Consider the following 24,178-nt stretch of genomic DNA (forward strand, 5'->3'; position numbering starts at 1 on the left):
GACTAGTCAAAGAGTGCATGATGTTAGTGACATACCAAGATACGAGTTCAAGAAACATCCATTTGTTTCTTTACTAGATGAACCTATATGTACATTTTCAAAAGTTCTAAAAAATGTGTTACATGTAGAGGATATAAGGAATTATATACATTGCAAAATTGAGAGTATAGGTGATAAAGAAGATTCACAAGGACTTGGAGTCATGTGTAATAATGAATTATCCCTAAAGTCTAAGAATGTGCACATTGAAGATTTGAATTTGGTGAAGTATATGTTCTACATAGGATTTGACAACCAATAAGTGGACCTAAATTGTATTGAGCAAAGTACATGATGATATGTTATGGTTAGGTGATGCATAGATTGTCATTGACAATGACCTAATTCACAAGGTCACATGATTTAGCAATGAAAGTTGTAATCCTATTAATGAGAAAAGTGTCAAGAAAATTGTGGAGACAAACCTAAAAACCAAGTTTCATGGAATAAATATGAGGGTGATATTATTTAGGATAAAGGAGTCAAATTGTTGACCAAAATTTTAGGGTACAAGTTGAAGCATGGATCAAGGGTAAACTCTATACCAACTGGTTTCCTTCATACAACATATGTGATGGCCGTTGAAAGGAGAAAAGTAAATTTGTGTGACATTGTCAGAGTGCATCTATTGAACAATATTGCAAAGATAAAGAAAACTAAGAGCATAGTATTTAGATTTGAGTCACTATTGGCTCATTTTTTCTTTTATGTTAGTAAGAAGTTTCCTAGAGTTATTAATTGGGATAACAGTGAGTGCACAATGAAGATTGTGACTCAAAGCTACAGATCTAAACCCGAGAATATCAGAGACATTGATATTGACAAGATGATGAAGAATTTTCTAGTCTAAGATGAAACTAGGATACCTCCCTCTATCATCGAGAAGTATAAGGATGATTTTAGCTTTATGGTGCAAACTGACAACACCTGCATGGAAGCAGTGATACCTAAAGTGAAGTTCATTAAGCCTACATGCTATGAGATGAGCACTGAACTTATTGAAGGGTATGCGAAGATCATACTTGAGTCTGAGTAGGACAAAGAATGTCCTAGATGGAAGACATATGATGAAAGGTTATGGATCATAGATTCTAAGCTCCACAATAAGGAGAGTAAAAAGAAAGTAGAGAAGGAGATAGATTCCATACTCAAGGAATCTGGCATGGCTAGGTAAGTTTAATGAGATAAAGGGAATTGCGCTAGAGATGAAGGCTAGTGGGTAGACAAAATTGTTGGCAACAACACCTATTATAGTAGCAGGACATTCAAAAGGAGTAATGGTGGCACAACCATGTGCACAAGCTCCCATTGCATCATATGTAATAGCTACACAAGTGCAACCTATAAGAGAATGCTATGAGCAAGAAAGAAGGTAGTTAGATGTGGAAGCACCTATTGCATAGAGGAAGTTAGGGAGATTGGTGAAGGTTAAGCAAGAGCCTGCACTTCAAGCAAAGAAAAGAGTAAAGCAAATCAGTAGTAGGCCTAGCAAAAGGAGGAAAACCATGCAAGTGAACAGTTCTAAAAGATCAAATGATAAGGATGATGATGAAGATAAACCTATTGAGCAAGATGCACAAGAAGCCAAGACAACCACAGCCAAGAAGGCATGAAAACCAAAGGTAGAGAATCTGAATATGCAGATTATAAATGATGACAATTTTGTTCAATAGAGTAAAATTTATAGCATGTATAGCAATATGGATAGGAGGCAATTAGAGAATTCCATAATAAGAAATATGACTCTAAGGAATAAGAGATTTGATATCATTCAAAAAAAGATTCCTAAAGACCTATACAATAGGTTGACCAATAGAAAGAGAAGGGTAGTATAAGAAGATCTGAATATGAAGATCACATCCATAAATAAGTTATGTGATGTTGGATTAAAAGAGGAATTCGAGATAATTTTGAAGGGTATTGCGTTGAGGAACAAAAGAGGAGCAATTCTTCTGATGGGAGGCAATTATGAGGAGGCAAGGTAAGAAACATAGGAGGTTATAGTGAAATATATGTTCTCAGTACCTAAGGAGAGTGCACAAGAAAAGAATGTTAGTCTAGTATATGTACAGGTAAATACACCTTCCAGTGAAGAGGAAGAGGCAAAAGGGACACAACAAGCACTATCTCCACCTCACATTGTTATGGGTACTGAATCCATGCAAGTGGATGGTACACACATAACTGTGGACACAAAGGAGAATCCATTTGTAGCATATGGGGAAAATAATGTTGGCAATATCACTGCCTATACTAGTTTTGATGATGAAGAGGAAGAGAAAAGAAAGAGTGAAGAAGAAGGAAAGAAGAGAAACGAACATGAAGAAAAGAAAAGGAAATAAGGTGAAGAAAAGAAGAGGAAAGAAGAAAAAGAGAAGAAGCAGAAAGAAGAAGAAGAAAAGAAAAAGATAGAAGAAGAAGAGAAGAAGAAGAAACAGGCTGAGGAAAAGAAGAATGCAAAGGAATAGATAAATACTATTGTACCTTTAGTAGTATTAGTAGCTAGAACATTAGTACCTATTCCATCTAATGATGAAGACCAAAAAGAGCTATTGGGCACCTTGAGCAATTTTTTTGAGAAAAAATAATTGTTATTTAGAAGATAGTTTCCACAACTGTAGCTAATCCAAACTTGCAAGCCAAGGCAAAAGAGTTGGTGAAGACATTTGATGGGGAATTCAAAACATTAGCTGAAGTAGTAGCAGGGAAAACACAAAATAATCATGATGCAACTCTATTCAACACATTGTGCACTAATGTGCACAATGATTTGAAGGCACTTGATGGAAACATCAAGGAATTGAGATAGTGTATTGCTGAAGGTAAGAAGTTGTATGGATAGTGTGCAATGTCCTATACTTACTTATTTAATTTTGATTAAAAGATTGAAGGCCATATGAGTGAGCTTCAGTCAATCACTACAAGATTGCAACAACCAGAGATCAGAATTAAAGATTCTGAGAATGAGATTGAGAAGATTTATGATGCTGTCAGAAGCATTGAATTTGACAAGGAGAAGGTAATAAGAAGATTCTCTTTTCTCAGAGAATATCTAGCACCCAAGGTCATAATTTTGTAGAAACAATTGGAGGAATGTCTTTCATCAAAGAATTCCTATGACAATTTTGCATTTACTGACTTGAGCACAATTGAAGTGGCATCCTATGCACTTTGCACACTCATCGGTATATTAGATACAATTGAAGGAAACTGGATGAAGGACTTTGACAGACTGAAGATTGATTTTTCATATTGTATATCTAGAATAATAATCTAATCAACAATAGGCAACAAGTTCTTTGTGATATAGTTTTTGACACCTTTGCCATTGATGTCAAAGGGGGAGTATTGTGTTATTATGTAGAGGAAAACTGCATAGATGTAAATGTATATGTAAGGGGGAGCTTATGTATGTATCAATGTAAAGGAAAGATAAGGAATGTAATGATCCATCAAAACATGAATAAAATTGTTATGTTTTGAAGGCAATTTATGTGTAGTTAATTTTTATTTGCTTTTGTTTTGTATGACATCATTTTGGGACTTAGCCAATTTTTCCAAGTGTTGCCATCAATGCCAAAGGGGGAGATTGTTGGAAATATAGTCAGTTAGATGTTTTGATGGTTGTCATTTATGAAAATATATAGTCAACATTTCATTTATGCATTCAAAGACATAAAATTGTCTAAGTATTAGACAGTTTGTAGGAGTACAGTAAATAGATCCTAATAGCATGGATAATGCGTAGAGAGTTAGCTTATGTATAGTTAAGAAAATATTTGTAACATTGTCATGATGATGTGTACCCATGTGCATGTGTGTACAATTAGTAAGACACAAGTTATAGTAAGTTTAACTATGTTGGTATTTACTAGTGTAGAATAGAGCATAGCATAAAACAAAGCTGTACAATTTTAGGAACTATTTTTGATTTCAAAATAATTACTAAGTCATGTTAAACTGACTATGTAGATATTATTTTATATTATGTTAAGTGTGTGGAGACATGAAAGCTAGATGAGCAACAATATGTAATGCACAAGATATAAGTAAAGATCTTATGTTGCACAGATAATGGGAAAAATTGTGTTGCACAGTGAATGTATGTAATGTGTAGATATTGTGGAAGTTGCATGATTAGATGTCGCATGCAAAATATCATGAGAATGGTTTACAAGCCTTGTGTGATGTGAAATCTGATGTAAGATTAGAGAAAGTGTGAGTTACAACATCAAGCAAGTATTGTATGTATATCTATTTTGTGAAAGAACTGAATTGCATAATTGCATTTAGGGTACTAGGCTCTTCTTGCATACATTGTAACTGATCTAAAAAATCCTAATAGGGTTGAGGCTTATAAAATGCCTAGTCCTCTAACAAGGACTCAAGACACTATATGTACTTCATAAACTCCTAACAGGGTCAATATCCTTAATAAGATCCTATTGTTTAGTGAATCATCTTGTGGGTATCATCCCCACTGGGGTTTTCCCTTGTCCAGGTTTCCTAGTTAACAAATAATGATGTTATGAGTTCTCTATGTGTATGTTTATATTTTCTATTCAAAATTGTTGGTTTACTTTGATATGCAAGTTATTAAGTAATTAACAATATTCAGTTGTGGCAAAAGATTGTAGAATACTGATTCACCCCCCCTAGTATTATCTCATTCTAACAAGACCAACCGGTCATGACACAAATGCATGAACTATATAGGAAATTGGAAGGCAAGGGTAGTGCCTTACTATGGGAGTACTTCAAGGGTTTCCAAAAGGAGATGACTAAAGAGAAAGGATACTCATGAGCTTAGTGGAAAGATTCAAAGATCGGGATTTCTTCTTGACAAGCACTAACAAGTGTATTGTGTGCATAGCTCAACCAAAAAATATATGTTTGACACCATTCTCTTATGAAGTAAAGGAGGAAAAGGCATGACCTCATATAGAATGACTTGTAGCATTAGAAGAAAGTTATATCTTGCTATGGCTTGAAACCTATACGAAATAGGCTTCTTGTAGAGAAGAAGACATGTAAGCCATTCACAACAAGATGCTATAAGGTGCTGAGCATTGAGGAAATTGAAGAAGAGATAGCCACTAGTTCCTTTCATATGGCTCAAGATGAGGAAGGAAAAGAGTCCCTGCAAGCTCAACCAAAGGTAGAAGAAATCAAATCAAAAGATAATGTAGTTGGAGAAACAATAATCATTGAAGCAACTGAGGAGAAAGAAGCAGGAGCATCAAAGACATCAATAAAAGGTAAGAAGAAATCCAAACCAATCCTACATTTTTTAAGACTCCTATGGTCTTGATAGAGCTCCCTTCTAATTGGATCACATCTCTAACCATTGGTTCATATTTGATACCCATGAGGTCAGCTACACACCTAGGCATTAGAAAGCTACTAGCCCCTGAATCTATCATACAATTATGGACTAGTTTATCTCCTAAGATTAAAGGGACATGGAAAAGAGGAGGCTTGATTTTCTTACTTTTTTCTCCTTTTTTGGTTGGTTGCACCAAGCTTGTTGCATTCTCCTCTCTAGGTGGCTGATATTTCACTTCTATGCTCTCTAGCTCTTGTTGTAGTAGCTTCTTCTATGATGGTATAGTAGCAATAACATCCCATATAGAGATATTGACATTATTCATTTTCATTTGATCTACCACATTAAAGGGAGGAGCACTGATTGCTTTGGCTAAAGCTTTGGGAGCTGTATGGATAAGTGGCTGAATTTGAGGAGGCTGAGGTCTAGTAGACTTCTGGTTGCTCATATCTTGTCTCTATTGAGGAGTAACATCAGATTGTACATTCATCACTGGAACATGAGGAGCAGCATCTAAAGATGAAGCTTAAGTTGGTGGAGGAATGTAATCCTCAATATCTCCTCTTACTTCTAGTGTTGTAAGCTATGTCATCATGATTAGTATGGTAGTATTCCTTTGAATGATGGTTCACGAAAGAACAATCACCTTGCTATTGTAGATGAGAAGCATTAGCAGGTTGATTAGCATTGTGTTGCTACCCTGGTACTTTCTCTTGTTTAGTTAGTGCTAAGTAAGATTCTTCCCTCTGGCACATGCAATGTCCATAGGAATAGTTACAAGAAGGGAAAAAATCTTGATCTTGACCAAGATTATTCTAAGGGACTAAAGCTCTATTTAGGTTGGTATTCATAGCATGGGAATTGTCGATAGGTCTATTATGATTGTAGGGGACATGAATATGGTTGGGGGATCTATTATGTATGGGACCTTGATATTGAATTTGGGGAGGTTTATTATTTTGAACTTGTTGCCTCTTCATAGTCACCAACTCATTACTCATTTTTTGCATCACTGCATTGTTGTGCTCCATCTTCTTTCCTTGATCTTCTAACTTGTTGTTTATATTTTGCATCAATGTTTGTATCATGGCCTCAATCTTACCAACTCCATTAAAATATGTTAAAGCTATTGGGACCATAGAAAGGGAATGAATTGTAGAGGAAGTAGGAATAGGGGCTATTGCAAGTTGATGATTGGGCATGTCAAGAAAGAAAGGCATTGGAGGCCTTGGAGCTAACTTCCCTCCTTGTATCAAGATATTTTATGCCCTTATGGATATCTCATAAGCATTTGGTAAAGTGTCCCCTCCCATAGATTGTAGAGTGATAGCAATATCACTATTAAAGACTCTGAGGCAATACAAGAATGCATTACAAAGGGAAGGCTTTATTGTAGTGGGTATTCTATCCCATATATTTTGAAACCTATAATAAAAATGTCATATATTCATGGGGTACTCTCTTGATGGTTGTTGGCTTCTCTAAAAGTGAAGGTGATCACTTTTATCATCAAAATGCTTACAAAGCTCTACTTGTAACCCATCCCAATCAGTAGTAGAGTTATGAGGCAAACCTCTACACCATTGTAATGCTTTTCCATTTAAGGATGAGGCTAGAAGCCTAACAACAACATAATCTTCTGTAATACCATGTATATTTTAGACATTTGAAATCTCTTAAACATGTTCTATAGGGGAGATGGAAATTTCACCAGTGAAATTAGGTATACTTTTGAGGGCTGACACTAGGCTATCATGTCTTTGAGCCAAAAGGAGAGGACTCTCACCATTAAAGGTGGCAAATGTATATGCTCTAAGCTATGCCATATGGAATAATGACCTATTTATATGAATAGATAGCAACCTAGGTTGTGATCTATCAATAGGAGGAGTAAAGAGAGATCTTGCAGTTGTATGCATTACTGTTGCACTCCTAACTAGTGATAGAGATAATCTATTTCTATTTCTCTAAGGGTTTGAAATGAGAGCTTAGTGTATTTCTAGAAGATTCCCTTGTGTGGGCCTTGGGCATGAATCACAACAACTTTGGTCTGGAAATCAGAATGTAGAGATGGAGTCACCAAGTGCTTGGAACTGAGCCTCTTGAAGGCCTAGAATATTGAGAGCAACACTATCTTCTCAACATATTTGGAACTTTTCTTCTTTGACACTAGTGTACTTATAATGCTTCAAGTGTTAGCCCCACTGGGTGTGCCAAAAACTGTTGACATAAAAGCTCGCACCCTTGCCTAAAGTCTTACCTAAAGGAAACCTCATGTAACATGGAAACAATCTCTAAAGTGTGGGACTCTGTGACTTGAGATTGATACTCTGGAGAAGGCCAACTTCCTTACTATTAGGATGCACGTAACTATTTATTGAGAGGAAAAGGGAGAAGGAATGCATGAAAGAAAACTACCTAATCTAATCTAAGAGGAGGTGATACACAAAATAGTATGTTCAACCTTATCTCTACCAAAGAATACATATCAAAAAGTATATAGATTTAATCCTTGCTTAATCCAACAACCATATGTAGATCAAAACCAAAAGAATGCTATAAGAGACTTTACTTTATATCATTCAAAAGCCAAGTAGATACAATCATACATTTGAGAAATGAAGACAATACATTAACATAAAGGCAATAAGGTATTGCATAGTATATTAATGGGAGAAAGAGATACAACAAAAGGATATATTAACTCAGAGGCAAAGGAAATTACAGTAGTAGAGCATAGACATACAATGCTATATAGTTAGAGAATAGATCGACCCTAAGAAGGGCTACAAAAGCTACTTTTATAGTGCAAGCATAACTCAAATAGCTTCTACCCTAAGGAAAAGCTCAACAACTGCATTCAAGATTGTAGAGAACAATCATTGTAAATCTAGGAAAGATATGATCATGGCACACATCTAGATGCAGGAAAATCACTTATTCACCACACAAAACCTTGAGAAAATGATGACCATTCTCATTCTGATTGATTAGATGGATCACTAGGTGGCGATGGAGTGTCCCTTTACATTTATCGGACCTGGGAACAATGGAAGTGGTTGAAGGAGATCAAAAAGATCATAATCGCCATTAGAGAGTTGCTTCCTTTGTTATCAACATGCCAAGTTATCCACGTCATCGGTCAACTATAGTCAATCCTCAAGCTTTTCCATGTGCACCAGTCATATTCTATCTTTCATGTTTGACCTCTGATTAAAATTGATCATGGCTTTGCAACCCTTTATCTTCATTAAATGTTTTACCTTGTGAAACTTTGAACAAACCATATCACTACTTCAAAACTTTTCCTTAATGTCTTCCCCTAACTACTGTGATCAAGAAACAATGTGAAACCAACATCATTAGATCTTGTGACTGTGTAGAATTGTGATCCAAACTACCAACACACCATTCATGCCATCATGGCATGAACCTTGACTTGACATGAAATACCCATGATTGTGCAAAAATGGACTTAACTACCATTGCTTTCTCTCCCTCCGAGATTATCTTTAACTCATTGCGACCATGCAAATAGGAAGAGACACATGATCACAATACTAACCATGGTTTAAGCCATACCTCCAACAAAGCTGTGATGATCATCTGGTCTACTCATTTCATGTTATTATTGTTTCATGGCTTGATTCTTTAACCCATCACTGAACCCAACAACCATGCACACAAGGTGATTCGTGACTTCTCCATCCTAACTATAGTTAACACTAAACTCTCTTCGATCATGCAAATGAGGAAGGGTCACGACATCACAACTTAAACCTTAAGTTAAGATCATAACCCTGCAATCAGGTGATAAAGATAGATCACTATGTTGCCACTCGTAACTGGATGTTATCCTTCTAAACTGTGAAGCCGCACTAACTATTGAAAATGTCATGTCACACATTCACATTTCCCTTGATAGTCAAGCCATAGACTATAGTGACTAGGCGATGAAGGATAGTTGCATGATCATGACTTGAGACTCCAAGGGGATAAATCATAAAAAGGCTTGAACTTAGGAAAATAAGGGATGAGCCAAAGTCTAAATATATCTTTTATAACATTTGATCATTTGAATATTTGAATAGATATGACTATTGGCCATGTTTGATAGGAAAACAACTCATTTTTTTGGTGGGAGGGAAAATATGGCTAACATAACACACATATTTTTGTATGTGGAAACCCTCGATGAGAGGATGAAAACCTTGGTGGCGATAATATATCCACTAGCCTTTTATTTGCAGATAAAAGTTTTCCTTGTTAAGAGCTAAAATGCATTTCTTCTAAGAAAAAATTCTATTAGGAATGTTTGTAATCTATTAGAAGTACAATCAACCTATTAAGGTTTCCTTGATAAAGAATTTGGGACTCTTTTTGAGAGGCACCTAGTTAAAGGAATCAACATATGCTTAGAACTGAAGTGTGCTCTACTAGGATCTTACAAATTTATTACAGTGATTAGAGAGAAATCAAGTATGATCTAAACATGTAACACTTTCCTTCTTAGTAGATCTCTAGTTAATACCTTTGAGATATCGTGATCTCTCTTTACCTAATAAGCATACTAAGTGATCTCCTTTGTCTCACTCTACCTTTCTCTCCTTTCCTTTCCCTCACAATATACTCAATTATTTCTAGTTAGGTGTGTATCTTTATTCTTCTACTCTTAATCTCTATTACTTAGTATTCTCCCTTTCTGCATACTTGTCCTCTCTCTCTCTCTCTCTCTCTCTCTCTCTCTCTCTCTCTCTCTCTCTCTACACTCTCTTTTCTATTTTCTCTCACACTCTATTTGGATATGTGAAGTCACCTATTGTTTATGGGTGACAAAACCATTTTGATAATGTCTTGCTCAAACTAGTGAATTCAAAATTCAAATTCAAATTGTTGATTAGTTCAAAAGTGACCTGTGACACCTACATTGTAGGGTATAGACTAGTAGCACTGTCAATCTAATGCAAGTCTTGTCTCAATTCATTTGTACTCTCTATGTTCCTTCATTCTTGTTATAATACAAACTTAATTTGAATTTTTTTTATACATGTTCTTCCATGTCACTATGATGACTCCTCATGCTAATAGGATTAGTCTTACCCTATTCTTATTATTCTATGTAGACCAGTGAAGATATCTACCAGTACTCAAGAGGTGAACATTCCTCAACCGGTTTCCAATCAGTGAAAACATACTTATGGCAACTATAATCCATAATTCCAATGCGATTGGTTGGTCAATCAACCTTGAAAATTGAAATGTAAAACATATAAGAAAAACAAGACAAATATAAGTATTCACCTTTCTTGAAGAAGCCTTTGTCAATAAGGATTTTGTAATGCTTGTGAGTTGTCAATGAAGGATGTAGGAAATCTCCATAAATATAATGGATCTACCAAAACTAAATCATGGAGCCATGGATGTAAATGTGCATCAATGAAGAAGATGATGAATGCTCCAATGTACATTTCCTCCCTTGATGGCCAACAAAATTCTAAATCTTGATGAGGAAACACTCACAAATAATTCTTGAATCTTGAATTCTTGAAATTCCATAGAAGATCTGCTAGCTTGAGTTCGTTAAGTTTCTTCTTGATGTCTTTTGGATGTATTGATTGTAAAAATGAGTTTCCTAGACTTCCCTTTATACTAGTTTTTGGGCTCAAAAATAAAGAAACCCGATAGGGTCACTTGATTATGAAAATAAAGCTTTGAGACAAAACTTTCCACAAGACTCAAAATCATCAAGGAATAGGTCAACCTAGTCAACCTATTCCAGAATAGGTTGAATTTAGGTTGATTTAATCCTCCCAAGCTGACCTATTCCCATGTTATCTCAAATAAAGAGAGTCTTTGGGGTCTCAAAAACTATGGTGAAAAAAATAGAAAACAAGAATCTAAATAGGAAAAAGAGTTGATTGAACATAAGTCCATCCATGTTCCATATGGCCACTAAGGGAAGGTAACTCAAAGGTCTAAAATTACGGGTGATTTTATTTTAATATGGTACAAAATCAAACAACTTAAAGTAAGAAAGGATATCATCTCATAAAATACACAACTAACCAAAGGGAGAAAATAGGTCCCTGAGATGTTAGCAATTGAAACAACAACCTTTTCCCCTAGGGGCGAAGACAAGGAATAAGAAAGACTATTATTTTGATCACAAGGTATATTTGCACCTAAAATTACACCACCATGAATGGCAATAAGCCCCTAAAGGATAGGTTATATATGTCATATAGTGAGGAGAACCATAATAGGAACTTAGACGTTATCCATAATGTTCAAGGAAAATGTATCATTCATTGTTATGTGTCATTTGAAACATAACATAATAAATGAGTTCTTTAATTTTACACATTAAATCATAAGATTCATTATTCTTATGACCATAAATTTGATGATACATACAAATGGAATGATTTTATTTCTTGTACTTTTTATTATTTTGTTTGTTTTTCAAGAGAATCCTAATAAGAATATATATATATTGATTTGAGAAATGTGAAGACTAGAAACCTAGATCTTGTTTGGAAGGTTGAGAATATTAAAAAGGTAAGAGTCACTAGTAGGTGGAATTAGATTAAAATTTAAGAGGCCCAATTAATATCCATATATGTGTCAAAATAAGGGGCTTGCATCTAAATTTCAAGGATTTTTTTTTAATGGAAGGTGGGTGTGAAGTCTAATGTTCCCCAATCACCACATTGAAGAGTTGAAGGTGTGATTGTTTGTATTGGAAAAAGAATCAAAGGAGGAGGACGAGATTGTATATGTATGGTATCAACTTGATTAGGATATTTATTTTCTAAGGGTTGATTTGTAAAAGGGAGATAATCAAGGATATTATCATCTTATTTCCATATATTTTCGTAAACAAGGGTTACTTTAGGTGAGGGGAAAACATCACTCATTAATGTCGCTTTGCTCTTGAAAATGCATTTAGTCATGTACTTTCTAAAACTTATCTTGACATGTACACCACCTCTTCATGTACACCAAAAGATGATAAATTATTGTTGTAGAAAGGGGCTTGTATTAGTCAAACCCCAGTTTGGAATCCACCTTGAAATAAAATAAAATAAAATAAAATAAATCATGATGTCATATAAACAAAGGCTAGATCTGATAATGAACTGAATTATACCTTGTTCATGAAAAAGAATCTTTGAATATGTTCAAGTATGTTGATGCAATAGATTTGACTTCACACTAAAACCCAAAAGAAGACCATCAAAGATAAAATCTTGTAATGAACATAATAGTTTTCCATCATGCTTGATTTGGGAGAGAGGGGGACATATGACTTAAAGAGTTTGACTTGGATATGTAACTTGAATGAATGTTTTCATAGTAATCTTCTTCCTTGATGGTGAACTCCTTTGCTTGGCCTTCAATGAGGGAAATATGGCTAATCCATGAAGAAGATTGCCTTGAAAACACTTTAGAATGCTTGAGATTTTTCTTAGATGGAAGATTGTAGAAGAGATCTTGAAATATTGATCATGGTTAACAAAATAAGGAGTGTTAAGTTTATTTTATACCTTCACAATAGTTCAGGGTTGAAAACTTGAAAAGGGTGAGATGAAATTAGAAATTTTTCTATATCAATGAGACATATCCTCAATTTCAATTTAAAGTAAAACATTGGGAGAAGAAGGTGTGATAGGCACCCTCTTCCCATCAACCATTTTTGAAATTGGAATCATAGGTCTCACACAACAAGGGGATACTGAATTCTGAGGTACAACTAATTGTGGATTTGAGAAAAGTACAAAGACGACAAATGAAGAGATAGGGCCTATGTGATTAAATAAATGTCTCAATTGGTGAAGCAATATGAAGTGCACCTAGAACTAAGGGCTCACATTTTTTTTTGGTGAATTTAAATTATCATGACTCATATTTGAATCTACGTGCTCATTAAGTACAACATAAAGTCATATTATCCTACTAAAATAGAAAGACACTAATGTGGGTGCTAAACAATAATGAAATTGTACACACCTCTAAAGTGCTTATAATTTATGATGGTACATAAACATCATGTAAGGTGATATCCCAATAGTGAAAACCACTATGTAGGATGATAGATTGGCAAGTGTGGAGGACATTCTTAACTTCAAAAGCAACTTTAAAATGTGGCCAATTATAGCAAAACTACTCTATAATAGTAGCATCAAACTTTTGCAAGAAAAAAAAATCAACCCTAAAGTGACCTAAGTTAATATTGGGTCAAGCATCAAAACTTGAAGACAAAATGTCAAAGAAGTTGTGTGGGAGGATGCTAAGTTTATGCTACTAGTTCAAAGTTGAAGGAATAAGAGAAAACTAATTTTCTTACTCTATAGAAATTCATTTTTTAATGTTCTTTTCCATTCTAATTTTGGATTCCTACCTTTTAGAGATTAGTGTACCTAGTAGGAGGCTACTAGTTTTTAGCTATAATGTTTCTATCATTTATTTATTGTATTGTTATTTCTTTTTCAATTACTAACTAAACAAACCCCTATTTTACTTCTTCTCATCAAAGATCACGAGATGTGATCTAAAATGTTTAAACAAAATTATGCACACAATTAATCCCCAAAAAAACTTACATTCCATTCTATATTACATTTAATAAAATACATTAAATACAAATGTATAGATTCTTCTACTTTTATTAATGACTTTCCTTATTAAAAAAACCAATGAATTAATAACATGATTATAAAAAATAACTCACTATGCTTCAAATTGTGTCAATATTTATAACTTTTAAGTTCATTAGTTTTAAAGGTAGATTTCTCACCATATTTTAATGGGATGTAAGCTTATATCTTTTCAAGAGAGTTTATATAAAATATTCTCAATTCTTTTATAAAAAAAAGCCCAACTTAGACCATTTCATATTTTCTAAATGTTAATTCAATGAGATAATTCCTCTTCGAATAATGTTTAACATGGGATAAAATAATGTATATCTTGGTCTATGAAATGATTAGATTTTGAAATATTTTCACGCTATGTATTAATTAAACATTTTTTGAAATTGTGATATTGCAATTTAACTATGTATTTTTTGAGTCAAACTCATTGGCCAATGTTTCATTAAAGATTCCCATGAACCCATCTCCCATGAGAATGATTGGAACAATTAGCATTCATTAGATCAAGGTGGTGCTCACAAAGGTGAAGCACTAGGACTTCTCGAAAGGTCACCCATCCTAGTACTACTCTAGCTCGAGCACACTTAAAGACAAAGTCTCCTCCATCGTTAAACCCATTTTGCTTGCAGCCCCTTTTGCAAAACCTTCAACAAATATTGTTCTTTCTGATGAATGGTTCGTAAGGCACAACGCTTGGTGAAGGTTTTGAGACCCAATTGCTTGCGCAATTACCCACCAATAATACTGCAAAAAGGGTGCCCATACACATGCAGTTGACATGTCATGTGTCAATGGTTTCTTTTTCACAAATAATGGTACATTTTATTCAATAATGAGTAGTCATCATTGTATTCATAACTCTAAGGTCACAACTACTGATATAATTTTAACAATTTTTTTGAAAATTATGTCAAAAGTATAGATATTAAATCTTTAAGTGTAGGTATCAAATTAACAACTCCTACTTATCAATAAAAAAAAGTTGAGAAAATATTTTCAGATTTGAAAGGTAGTTGCTCTTTATCCAAAGATCATTCCTTAGCTATAAAAATAGTTGTAATAAAATTTTGTATTTTCAAAAACTGGATGAACTCTATTAGGAAAAATATAATCCTATGATGGAGTGGTTTCTCATTGATGTGAAATTCACTATAAAATTCTGAAGCTTAGGGAGATAAGAGAACTTAAACCATGAATAAATCCAATTTTCAATGATTTTAGAACTAGTTGTATTCTTCATTACTTAAATATTTGTGACTAAAAGAGGGGTAAAATTTTTAATGAATATCAAAGAGAGCTAAACAACACAAGAAAGAAAGAGAACTACATAGTTTTATCCTGGTCCACAAGTTGATCCAGCATTTGAGATAAATCAAGGGGAAGCATCCTAGGATCAAGAATGTTCCAAGCCGGCCCCTGCTCAGAGGCCCATTCAGCCAGACAATCAACCACACCATTCCACTCATGAGGGATATGCATAAAGGACATAGAATCTAGAGAATTGTATAACTGAATGATCTACTGAATAACCAGAGCCAAATGCCAATCCACATGCACAAGGTTCCTATTATACAATAAGTTCACAACCACCTGCGAGTCAGTCTCATAGATGATTCTTTTCCAGCCACGTAGACAACACTGTTCCACTGCAACCAAGATAGCCAGGGCTTCCATGAGGTTATTAGTATGGTAACCCTTGTATATAGAAAACAAAAATTGGATATCACCAGAGCTATCACACCCAACTCCCCCAATACCAGCCAGACTAGGATTTCCCCAAGAAGAACCATCAGTGTTGATTTTAAGAGTGCCCGTTGTAGGAGGAGACCAACGTCCCTGACGATTAACACGCTGAGGGTGTTTCTTAGCTCTATTCCTAGAGCGGGTGTGGGGGATCGAAGGAGAGCAAACCTGAAGAGGAAAGGAGAGGCAAGAGTAAATACCAACATCAATAGGATCCAAACCCAAACCAATGTCACATTTAGCAAGGAGTATTTCCTGAAGAGAATTAACAATTTTCCCCCACAGGTGCCTAATCTCAAACTGCAAATCATGAAAGATCCTTCTATTCCTCTCAATCCAAACATGCCATAAAATAAGGGCCGATAGTCCAAGCAACTTGAAGAAAATAAGTCTTGGAAGAAGAATGGCCCAAACGGTCCCAGAATTTAGACAAAGAGGACACATGCCAGCATGTGCATCCCCACACACTCCACCAGAGGTGCCAAATCTATTTGGCAAAGGGGCACTGGAAAAAAAGGTGAGATATAGTCTCTTCACTATTGTGGCAGAGAACACAGATGGAAGGCCCCTGGAAGCCTTGCTTGCAGAGATTATCCCAAGTGAGACAACGATTGTAAACCAAAATCTAGAGGAAAAAGTTACACTTAGGCCATGAAAAACTATTCCAAACTTTCTTCCACCAAGAGACCTCCACCTCACCAAAAAATTGCTTTGTCAGTACAAGGTACCCAGAAGAAACAAAATACTTGCCAGAAGAAGCATCTCCCCAAGCCAAAACATCAGGTCCCTGCAATGAGCTGCACTCCCTAGAAGCAAATATCTGAGATAGTTCCAGCCGATCTCCGAGTGAGCCACCCAGAGGCCAATCAGAAGAAATATTCCATCTATAACCCACAGCAAGGCCCATGTTAAAAGCCTCCTTATAATGAGCCACCTTATTCCATCTAGCAGAAAGGAAAGAATCATAAAGAGCCTGCAAGTGAGGATGAGAGGAAAGGAGAGGAGGATGCCCATTCCAAGAATCACTCCAAAATAGAGCCTCAATGCCCCTGTTGCAGATTCAAAATAAAATTCACTTCACTAGGTGAGCACCAATCTTGAGGGTATTCCACACCATAGAGCCTCTTCCCTCAAGAGAAAATCGGGAAACTTCTGAAGGTTCAACACCAGGTAAATACTTGTGTGATAGGATACGGGCCCAAAGTTGAGACTAACTAGTACACCAACCCCAATAGAGCTTGGCAGTAAGAGCTTGACTGCACAAGATAGCAGACCGAAGGCCAAGGCCTCCTTCCTTTTTTGGCTGACAAACAGTATCCCAATTGATGAGGCTCCATTTGGTATGTTGCAAATTGCCACTCTAAATAAATTAGCGAGAGAGGGCATCAAATTCTTTAAGAAGATACACTGGGGCAGCCTGAACCATGCTTCTGTATATGGGAAGAGCTTGAATTACAGATTGAAGGAGTGTCACCCTACCAGTAGTAGAGAGCCACTTGTAAGTCCAATTATTGACCTGTTGTTGAAGTTTGTCAAGCAAGCTTTGCAAAAAATCCTAGGCTGTCTACCCACCACAATAGGGACCCCCAAGTAAGTCAGAGGGAGAGACGCAATCTGAAATCTCAAGATATTAGCAATCCTCCACTGGATCGGCTCAGGAGTGTTGAAGAAAAAAATAGACGACTTGTGGTCATTAATTTTCTACCCAGAGACAGCCAAATAAGTATCCAAGGTGAGCCGAAAGGCTTTAGCTTCCCCAATTCAAGCTCTCCCAGCAAGGGCAGTATCATCAACAAATTGAAGGTGAGAAAGAGCAGGCAAACCATTTCCCCATTGCCATCCTTGAATCAAATTTTGGGAAACATGAAACTTGATAAGTCTACCAAGTCCCTCAGCCATAATGATAAACAAATAAGGCGAGATGGGATCTCCCTGACGAAGACCTCTAGAAGCCCCAAAAAGCTCTGTCGGTTCACCTTTAAGAAGGACCGAGAAGGAAGGAGTAATAACACAGCTAAGAACCCATCTAACCCAATCTTGACTGAAGCCAAAAGCAAGAAGAACTTTTTGCAAGAAATCCCAATTGACTCTATCATAAGCCTTAGCCATATCAAGCTTAATAAACATAGCACGTTCCTTGGAAGTACACATAGAGTGAATAGCTTTAGAAGCAATAACCAACCCATCCAAAATTTGTTTTCTTGCCACAAAACCCCCTTGTTCCTCAGAGATAACCATGGGAAGGCAAAATTTAAGCCTCTTTGCTAGGAGCTTAGTGATGATTTTATAGACCACATTACAAAGAGCAATAGGCCTAAAAAAGTCCAGCTAATTAGCCTCTTCCTTCTTCGAAATAAGGACTAAGAAAGTAGCATTCAAGGCCCGAAGCATTTCTTTGTTGGAAAAGAACTCCTGAACCACATCCAAAAGGTCATGATTGATAATATCCCAAAATTCTTGAAAGAATTCAACAGGGAAACCATCCGGCCCCGAAGCTTTGCCCTTCCGCAAGCTAAAGACCACCCCCTCCAATTCAGACATACTAATTAGCCTCATAGGAGAATCATTCATCTCCCTGGTCACAACAGAGGGAATACAAGACAAGATAGTATTCTCCTCAATCTCTGTTGGAGGTAAATCATCTAAAAAAAGAGCAGAGTAAAACTGAATAGCTTCCCTGGAAATAGCTTGAGAAGAAGTCAGACGCATCCCATAAGAAGTAACAAGAGAAGAAATGTAACTCCCGTTACGTCGAGCTTGCACAGATTTATGGAAAAATGCAGTGTTCTTGTCCCCTTCCTAAAGCCAATCAACTCGAGCCTTTTGTTTCCAATAGATTTCTTCTCTAAGATCCCACTCGGCTAAATTAGCAAAAGCTTGGGATTCTGCAATGCCAAGAGCTTCTAAAAAACCCAGATCTCGAATTTGCCTGGTAATAACATCAAGACGATCCTGAGCCCTCTTCTTCATAATATGGAGATTGCCAAAACAATTCCTGTTCCAATGCTTCAACTTCCTTTTAACAAATTGAAGTTTTTTAGAGAAGGAGTACATAGTAGTGCCATAGGCAGGGCCTCCCTGTCTCCACCAGTGAGCCATTAAGTCATGAAGAGAAGAGTCTCGAAGCCACATCAGCTGGAACTTAAAGGGAGGGTTCTTGAGGACAACAACATAACTAGCTGTGAGCTTAATAGGCCAGTGGTCAGAACCTCTCCAATCAAGAATTTCAGAAGAGAGCGAAAGAGAACCAAAATTCCAAAAGCAAGAAACAAGGAACCTATCCAAGCATTCTGAGATAGCATCATTTCCAACTCTTCGATTGTTCCAAGTGAAGAGCCCATTGAGAGGTTTGACATCAGAGAGATGTAAAAGATCAATATTTTGTTGAAGAAGCTCATAAGAAGGACCCAAGCAAGCTAGCCCACCCCTCTTCTCCTCTAAACTGAGAACAAAGTTGAAGTCTCCAGCCACAATCCAAGGCAAGAAAGGATGACAGCTTTTGACATGCTAAATATGATCCCAAAGCTTAGACTTGCCAAGGAGATCAATAGGAGCATACACATTAGTAGCAAGAATCATCTCGCCAGTCTCTACAGAGGAAGCAACTATTGAAAGAGCCGAGAGGTAAGAGACCCAGTAAAGTGGCGTAACTTTCCTACGATCCCAGCTGATGGCAAGACCACCAGAGCTCCCCAAAGCACCAATACACTGACATTGGCCTAGAAACCAAATGTTAGGAGCACATCTAAACATGGAGTCCACTGAAAGCTTGGTCTTCTAGATACAAAGGATATCTGGAGAATGCTCAACCACAAGATCATGAATAGCTTTTTGTCTGGGGATACTATTCAACCCCCTCACATTCCATGAGAGAATAATCATTGAGTAGAGTGGGGAAAATGCTCATCCAAGGTCTTGACAACCCCAAACTCTACCAATAAATCTCCTGTAAGTTTAATTTTTTCTTGATCCTGCTTTCGCCCAACTCTTGAGGGAGTAGTAGAAGAGACTTTCTGATGCAGGAGCATCTTACATGAGAAAATTATTGAAAAAAAAAAAAAAATTGTGGAGGAGAGAGAAAGTGACGAAAATTAGAGGAGAAATAATTAAAAAAAAAAAATAAAAAAAGGAGAAAAAGGAGAAAAGAAAGGAAAAGGAGAAATTTCTATTTTCGAGGTGCATAGGTGGCATAATAGAAAATAAATAAAAAAATAATGGTTGTCATTCCATTTATCGAGGTGTGTGGGTAGAATTCTAGAAAGTTATGAATATTGTAGAAAGTTATGAATATTGTAGAAGGTTATAGAAGTTGTAGAAGGTTGTGGAGGAATTCTAGAAGGTTGTGGATAAGTCATGTATTGGGTGGTAAGTGCCTATTTAAGCAAAGCATGTGAGCATTTCTAAAGCAAGCTTGGAGAAGCTCGAGAAGAAGGTGAAAGCTCAAGGAGAAGCTTGAGAAGTGAAAGCTCAAGGAGAAGCTTGAGAAGGAGTAGCTTGGGAAGTAGAAGCTTTGGAAGGAAAGCTTGGAAAAGTAGAAGTTGTGGAAGGTGAAGCTTGGAAAGCTTGGAAGGCTTCAAGGTGTGAAAAGGAGGAAGTGAAGAGTGAGTTTTCTTGAGTCTGTGGACAGAGCGCCGAATGTGAGGCAGTTTACAACAGGATTGTGATGGAATTGTGAGTGTGTAGACAGAGCGCCGAATGTGAGGCAGTTTACACTTGGATCTTGGATTAGGTTTGTGAGAAGAGCTAGTGACTACGGTTTAAAAACTAGGAGGTTGCTTGGTGGCTTACGAGCACAAGTTGAGATCTCAGAGGTTTCTACCAGAGTGTGGATCTAGGCTAGCTTGGGTTTGGATTGGATCTTGAGAGATCTTGTTGCATTCTTTGTCATGAGTTGGTAAGGGTGGTGTGGCCCTTTGTCAGTGGTATCAGAGCGTACCTTCATCAAGTGGTATCAGAGTCGTACCTCTATCACTTTCTTAAATGGTCTTTGCATCAGGCCCAAAGCAAGAGAAGATCCCTTTCCTTTACCAGAGGCAAACACATCTTTAACCAAATCTGCTAGAAGAACATCGTCCTTTTCCTGTGGAGCAGGAGAAACCACAAGGGCACCAGACTCAAGGCCAATAGAAGTCTCCGGCATATGCTGAACTACAACATCCTGGTTGCCACTAAGAGCAGAATTCCTCCCCTCTAAACCAGTAGCTGCACCCTGAGCCTCTACAGGAATACCTTCTTCTGTAACCATATTGTCAAGAACCTCAAAATGATTAAACCCTGAGTCCACTTGCCAATCTAGATGAGATTGTTTTTTACCCCGCCCCTTAGCATGGTTTCAAGCCAGGATAAAACCATCCTTATCAGGACCAGTAGAACTGGATGGCCCTAGCCCCTGACTTGAAGTGTTCATACGAGCTTTCCCTTTACCTGCACTATCAGACTGAGCATTTCCTTTTCCACTAACATTTTGACCATTCCCCTTTCCATCATTAGCCATCCTTGGGCCAAAAAATCCAACAGGGGTACCATTTCCTTTGGAGGCTTGAGGGCATTGACACTATAAATGACCATACACATGACAAAGGCGACAATGAAAGGGAATAGATTCATAGTCTAGCTGTTGGATCCAAGAAGAAGAACCAAGAAAAATTTCTAGAGAATCTGGCAAAGGATTATTTAAATCAATTTCAACACAAATACGGGCATAGAAAATAACCTTTTTGTCCAGAGATTGGTGGGCTATAGCAGTCGGCTTTCCGAGCACAACGACAATTTGTCGCAAGATATCCTCATGCCAAAACTCCACAGGAAGTCGCGGCAGGCGAACCCAAACAGGAACTCTCGAAGGAAGATCCTCAGCGGAATTGAACCCCGGATGCCAGGGTTTGACAAAAAGGCCTACTCTGTCATAAAAATATGGGCCTCCCTCAAAGACCCGGTTTCGATCTGACATGCAAGAGAAATTCACCAAAAAGTAGCTATTCCCAGCCAACATAATGTCCATATCACCTTCCACTTGCCATGAACGACGAATCCAAGCTTCCGGAGTTGCCAGGGAAATTCGAATACCAAGAAACTTGCATATCAATGCATGTGTGGCCAAATAGTCCACATCCTCCATTACTGCTTCTGGAGGAATAACCAACACAGGCCGATCCTGGCTACGCGGAAAACAACCATTAACTTTATTTAACTTTTGGCGCTCGCTAACATAAAATGGCTCCTTCTCCTGTGACTGCGCCCCAAGAGAAGATCCATCACAACCAGAGGCTCTAGCAAGAATGAGACTTGTGAAAACCCCACTCGTAGCCATAATAGCCAGGCAGACAAACTTTGAAAAAAAGCTCTTAAAATTTGTTGTGCACAAAAAACATAAATCTTGCACAACAATAATCATCCAATATTGAATCTACAAAAGGTCTCACTAGATAGAAGAGAAATGGGGCGCTCTCCATATGCATGCACAACCCAGCGGCAACAAAACAAGCTTCCGAAACCCTTACACATAGCCGCTTCCAGTTCCTATCCTCCTTTCATCCTTCCTCATCACATCCGACTTATATGATGCTATGTAACAGTTCATTACTTAAATATTTGTGAAAGCCATATAGATGAGATAATATTATCCTATACAAAGATGAAAGTTGGCACAACTTTCCACCCTTATCTTAAATCAATTCAGAACAGATTGGCTCTATCTTTAATCCATTACATACCATAAAAGCTATTGAACATGTTCTTTGTATCTTTAATCAATTACAAAATCATGAAAGCTATTTCTCACAGTCATCTATCAAATGTAAGTGATTGCAGAGGAAATAGTATTTTTTCCAGTTCTTGTGTATAATGTAAATTTGGAGAAATAAATATTTTTCAATTCTCAATTCTTAATTAAAGATATTTCAATCTAAAGATTTAGCTCTTATATTGAATTGGTAAAAAAAGTTTGAAAATATAAACTTCTTTATGCATACATACATGTATTTAACTTTGTAATCTGATTTTAAAAATCATCAATAAAATTACCAAAAAATTAAATAAAAAATAAATGTACTTCATGCCGAAGAACCTTTATTCTTTATGACTTAAAACGCCAAATAAAGATCACATACAAAAAAAAATCTAAACATAAGATCTCATTTATATTTTTGAATAGATAAGCAACAAGAGATTGTTGGCACCTGAGACAATAGAAACTAGATCTCAATAGAAACTAGATCTCATCCATGTTAGTGATATAACTACCAAGAAAATATCTGCACTTTATTTCTTATCATTTTAGGGATTTAATGATAGTGTACACAACACTCTGACAACTAATTTTTATTACTCATTCATGGCAGAATATGAAATCATGACATTATTGATATTGTCAACAAAGACTTACTGAGCTTTTGCTGAACATACACATGACCTTGCATTCCTGCAAAGCCCATTGTAGTCATGGCCTTGCAAAATGCCCATAGATTTGAACCAGTAATGCTAATGCATTAATGCCAGGGGTTATTCATGTCAGAACAAACTCGTTAATGACAATCTCAACTAATGATTATTGTTCAAATGCAGAGTGTTTTTCAAGAGCTCTTTCAGTTTAAAAATTACTTATCATCATCTCTGCTATGTGATTCCTTTCCACGAATTTCTTATAACCAATTTTACATGTTACAGAAAAACAATCTCTGTCACACCCTGAGCCTTTCAGCTTCTCTAATGGTTTCTAACCTTGGCTTCCAAGATCTACACCTACTTAATTTCACATATATCCCGAAACCCATTTGCAATTCAGATAGATCTTCAATATTCAACTTTGGCAAATCAGCATTTTTCACATCATTGGGCACATGATGTAATTCTCCAGCCAAATGGCCAAATTCTTGCAGGCAAATTCCTCCTCCATTATCAGTTGGCCTTAGACCCACAAACCCTGGAAGATTCTTCACACCATTTCTTGAGCTCTTTTTCATGGCAGAGTTAGCCCTGAATGCAATGGCGGCCATTTCTGAGGCAGAAAGCGCACTATTCAATTTTGACATTGGGAGAACCAAATAAAGATGACCCATTTCCAAATCATCATCTGCCGACAGAGGATTTATTCGCCTCCCGACTTCTAGAGAATCCGAGTGACACACAAAATGCTGAGGATTTTCCAACATGAGCTCTGCAACCTTCATCTCTGTATGAAATTCCTGCAGACCGCCATTAAAAACCAGAACTTTGATGGTGTTATACGGCACAACGGAGGAATAAGAAGCACAGGATAGATAACTTCCCATTTCATGGATATGCAATGCATTGAGATTTTCTCTGGTGGGGAGGATTTTTATAATGGATTGTTATTACTGCAAGGAGACGTTCTGAAGTGGGTTCCACGCGGAATTCGACAATTAAATTTGACCTTGATTTGTGCAATGCCAGAATG

The 24,178-nt window shown here is 36.7% G+C and overlaps 1 protein-coding gene across 1 annotated transcript; it reads right to left on the reverse strand.

The window, feature by feature from the left end:
- Positions 1 to 23,021: 23,021 nt before the first annotated feature.
- Positions 23,022 to 24,032, reverse strand: LOC149541058 (uncharacterized). Its single transcript, XM_089802782.1, has one exon. It carries the CDS (start codon positions 24,030 to 24,032, stop codon positions 23,442 to 23,444), a length of 591 nt encoding a protein of 196 aa, XP_089658908.1. The 3' UTR covers positions 23,022 to 23,441.
- Between the last annotated feature and the right edge of the window lie 146 nt (positions 24,033 to 24,178).

This window comes from Cupressus sempervirens, chromosome 9, assembly GCF_028749045.1.
Source record: "Cupressus sempervirens isolate cs-2001-9-10 chromosome 9, ASM2874904v1, whole genome shotgun sequence".
In the NCBI taxonomy this organism is placed as follows: Eukaryota; Viridiplantae; Streptophyta; class Pinopsida; order Cupressales; family Cupressaceae; genus Cupressus; species Cupressus sempervirens.

Bases quoted from the DNA above. Each gene is read 5' to 3' on its own strand.
- LOC149541058 (XM_089802782.1), bottom strand. From the start codon at position 24,032: ATGGGAAGTTATCTATCCTGTGCTTCTTATTCCTCCGTTGTGCCGTAT.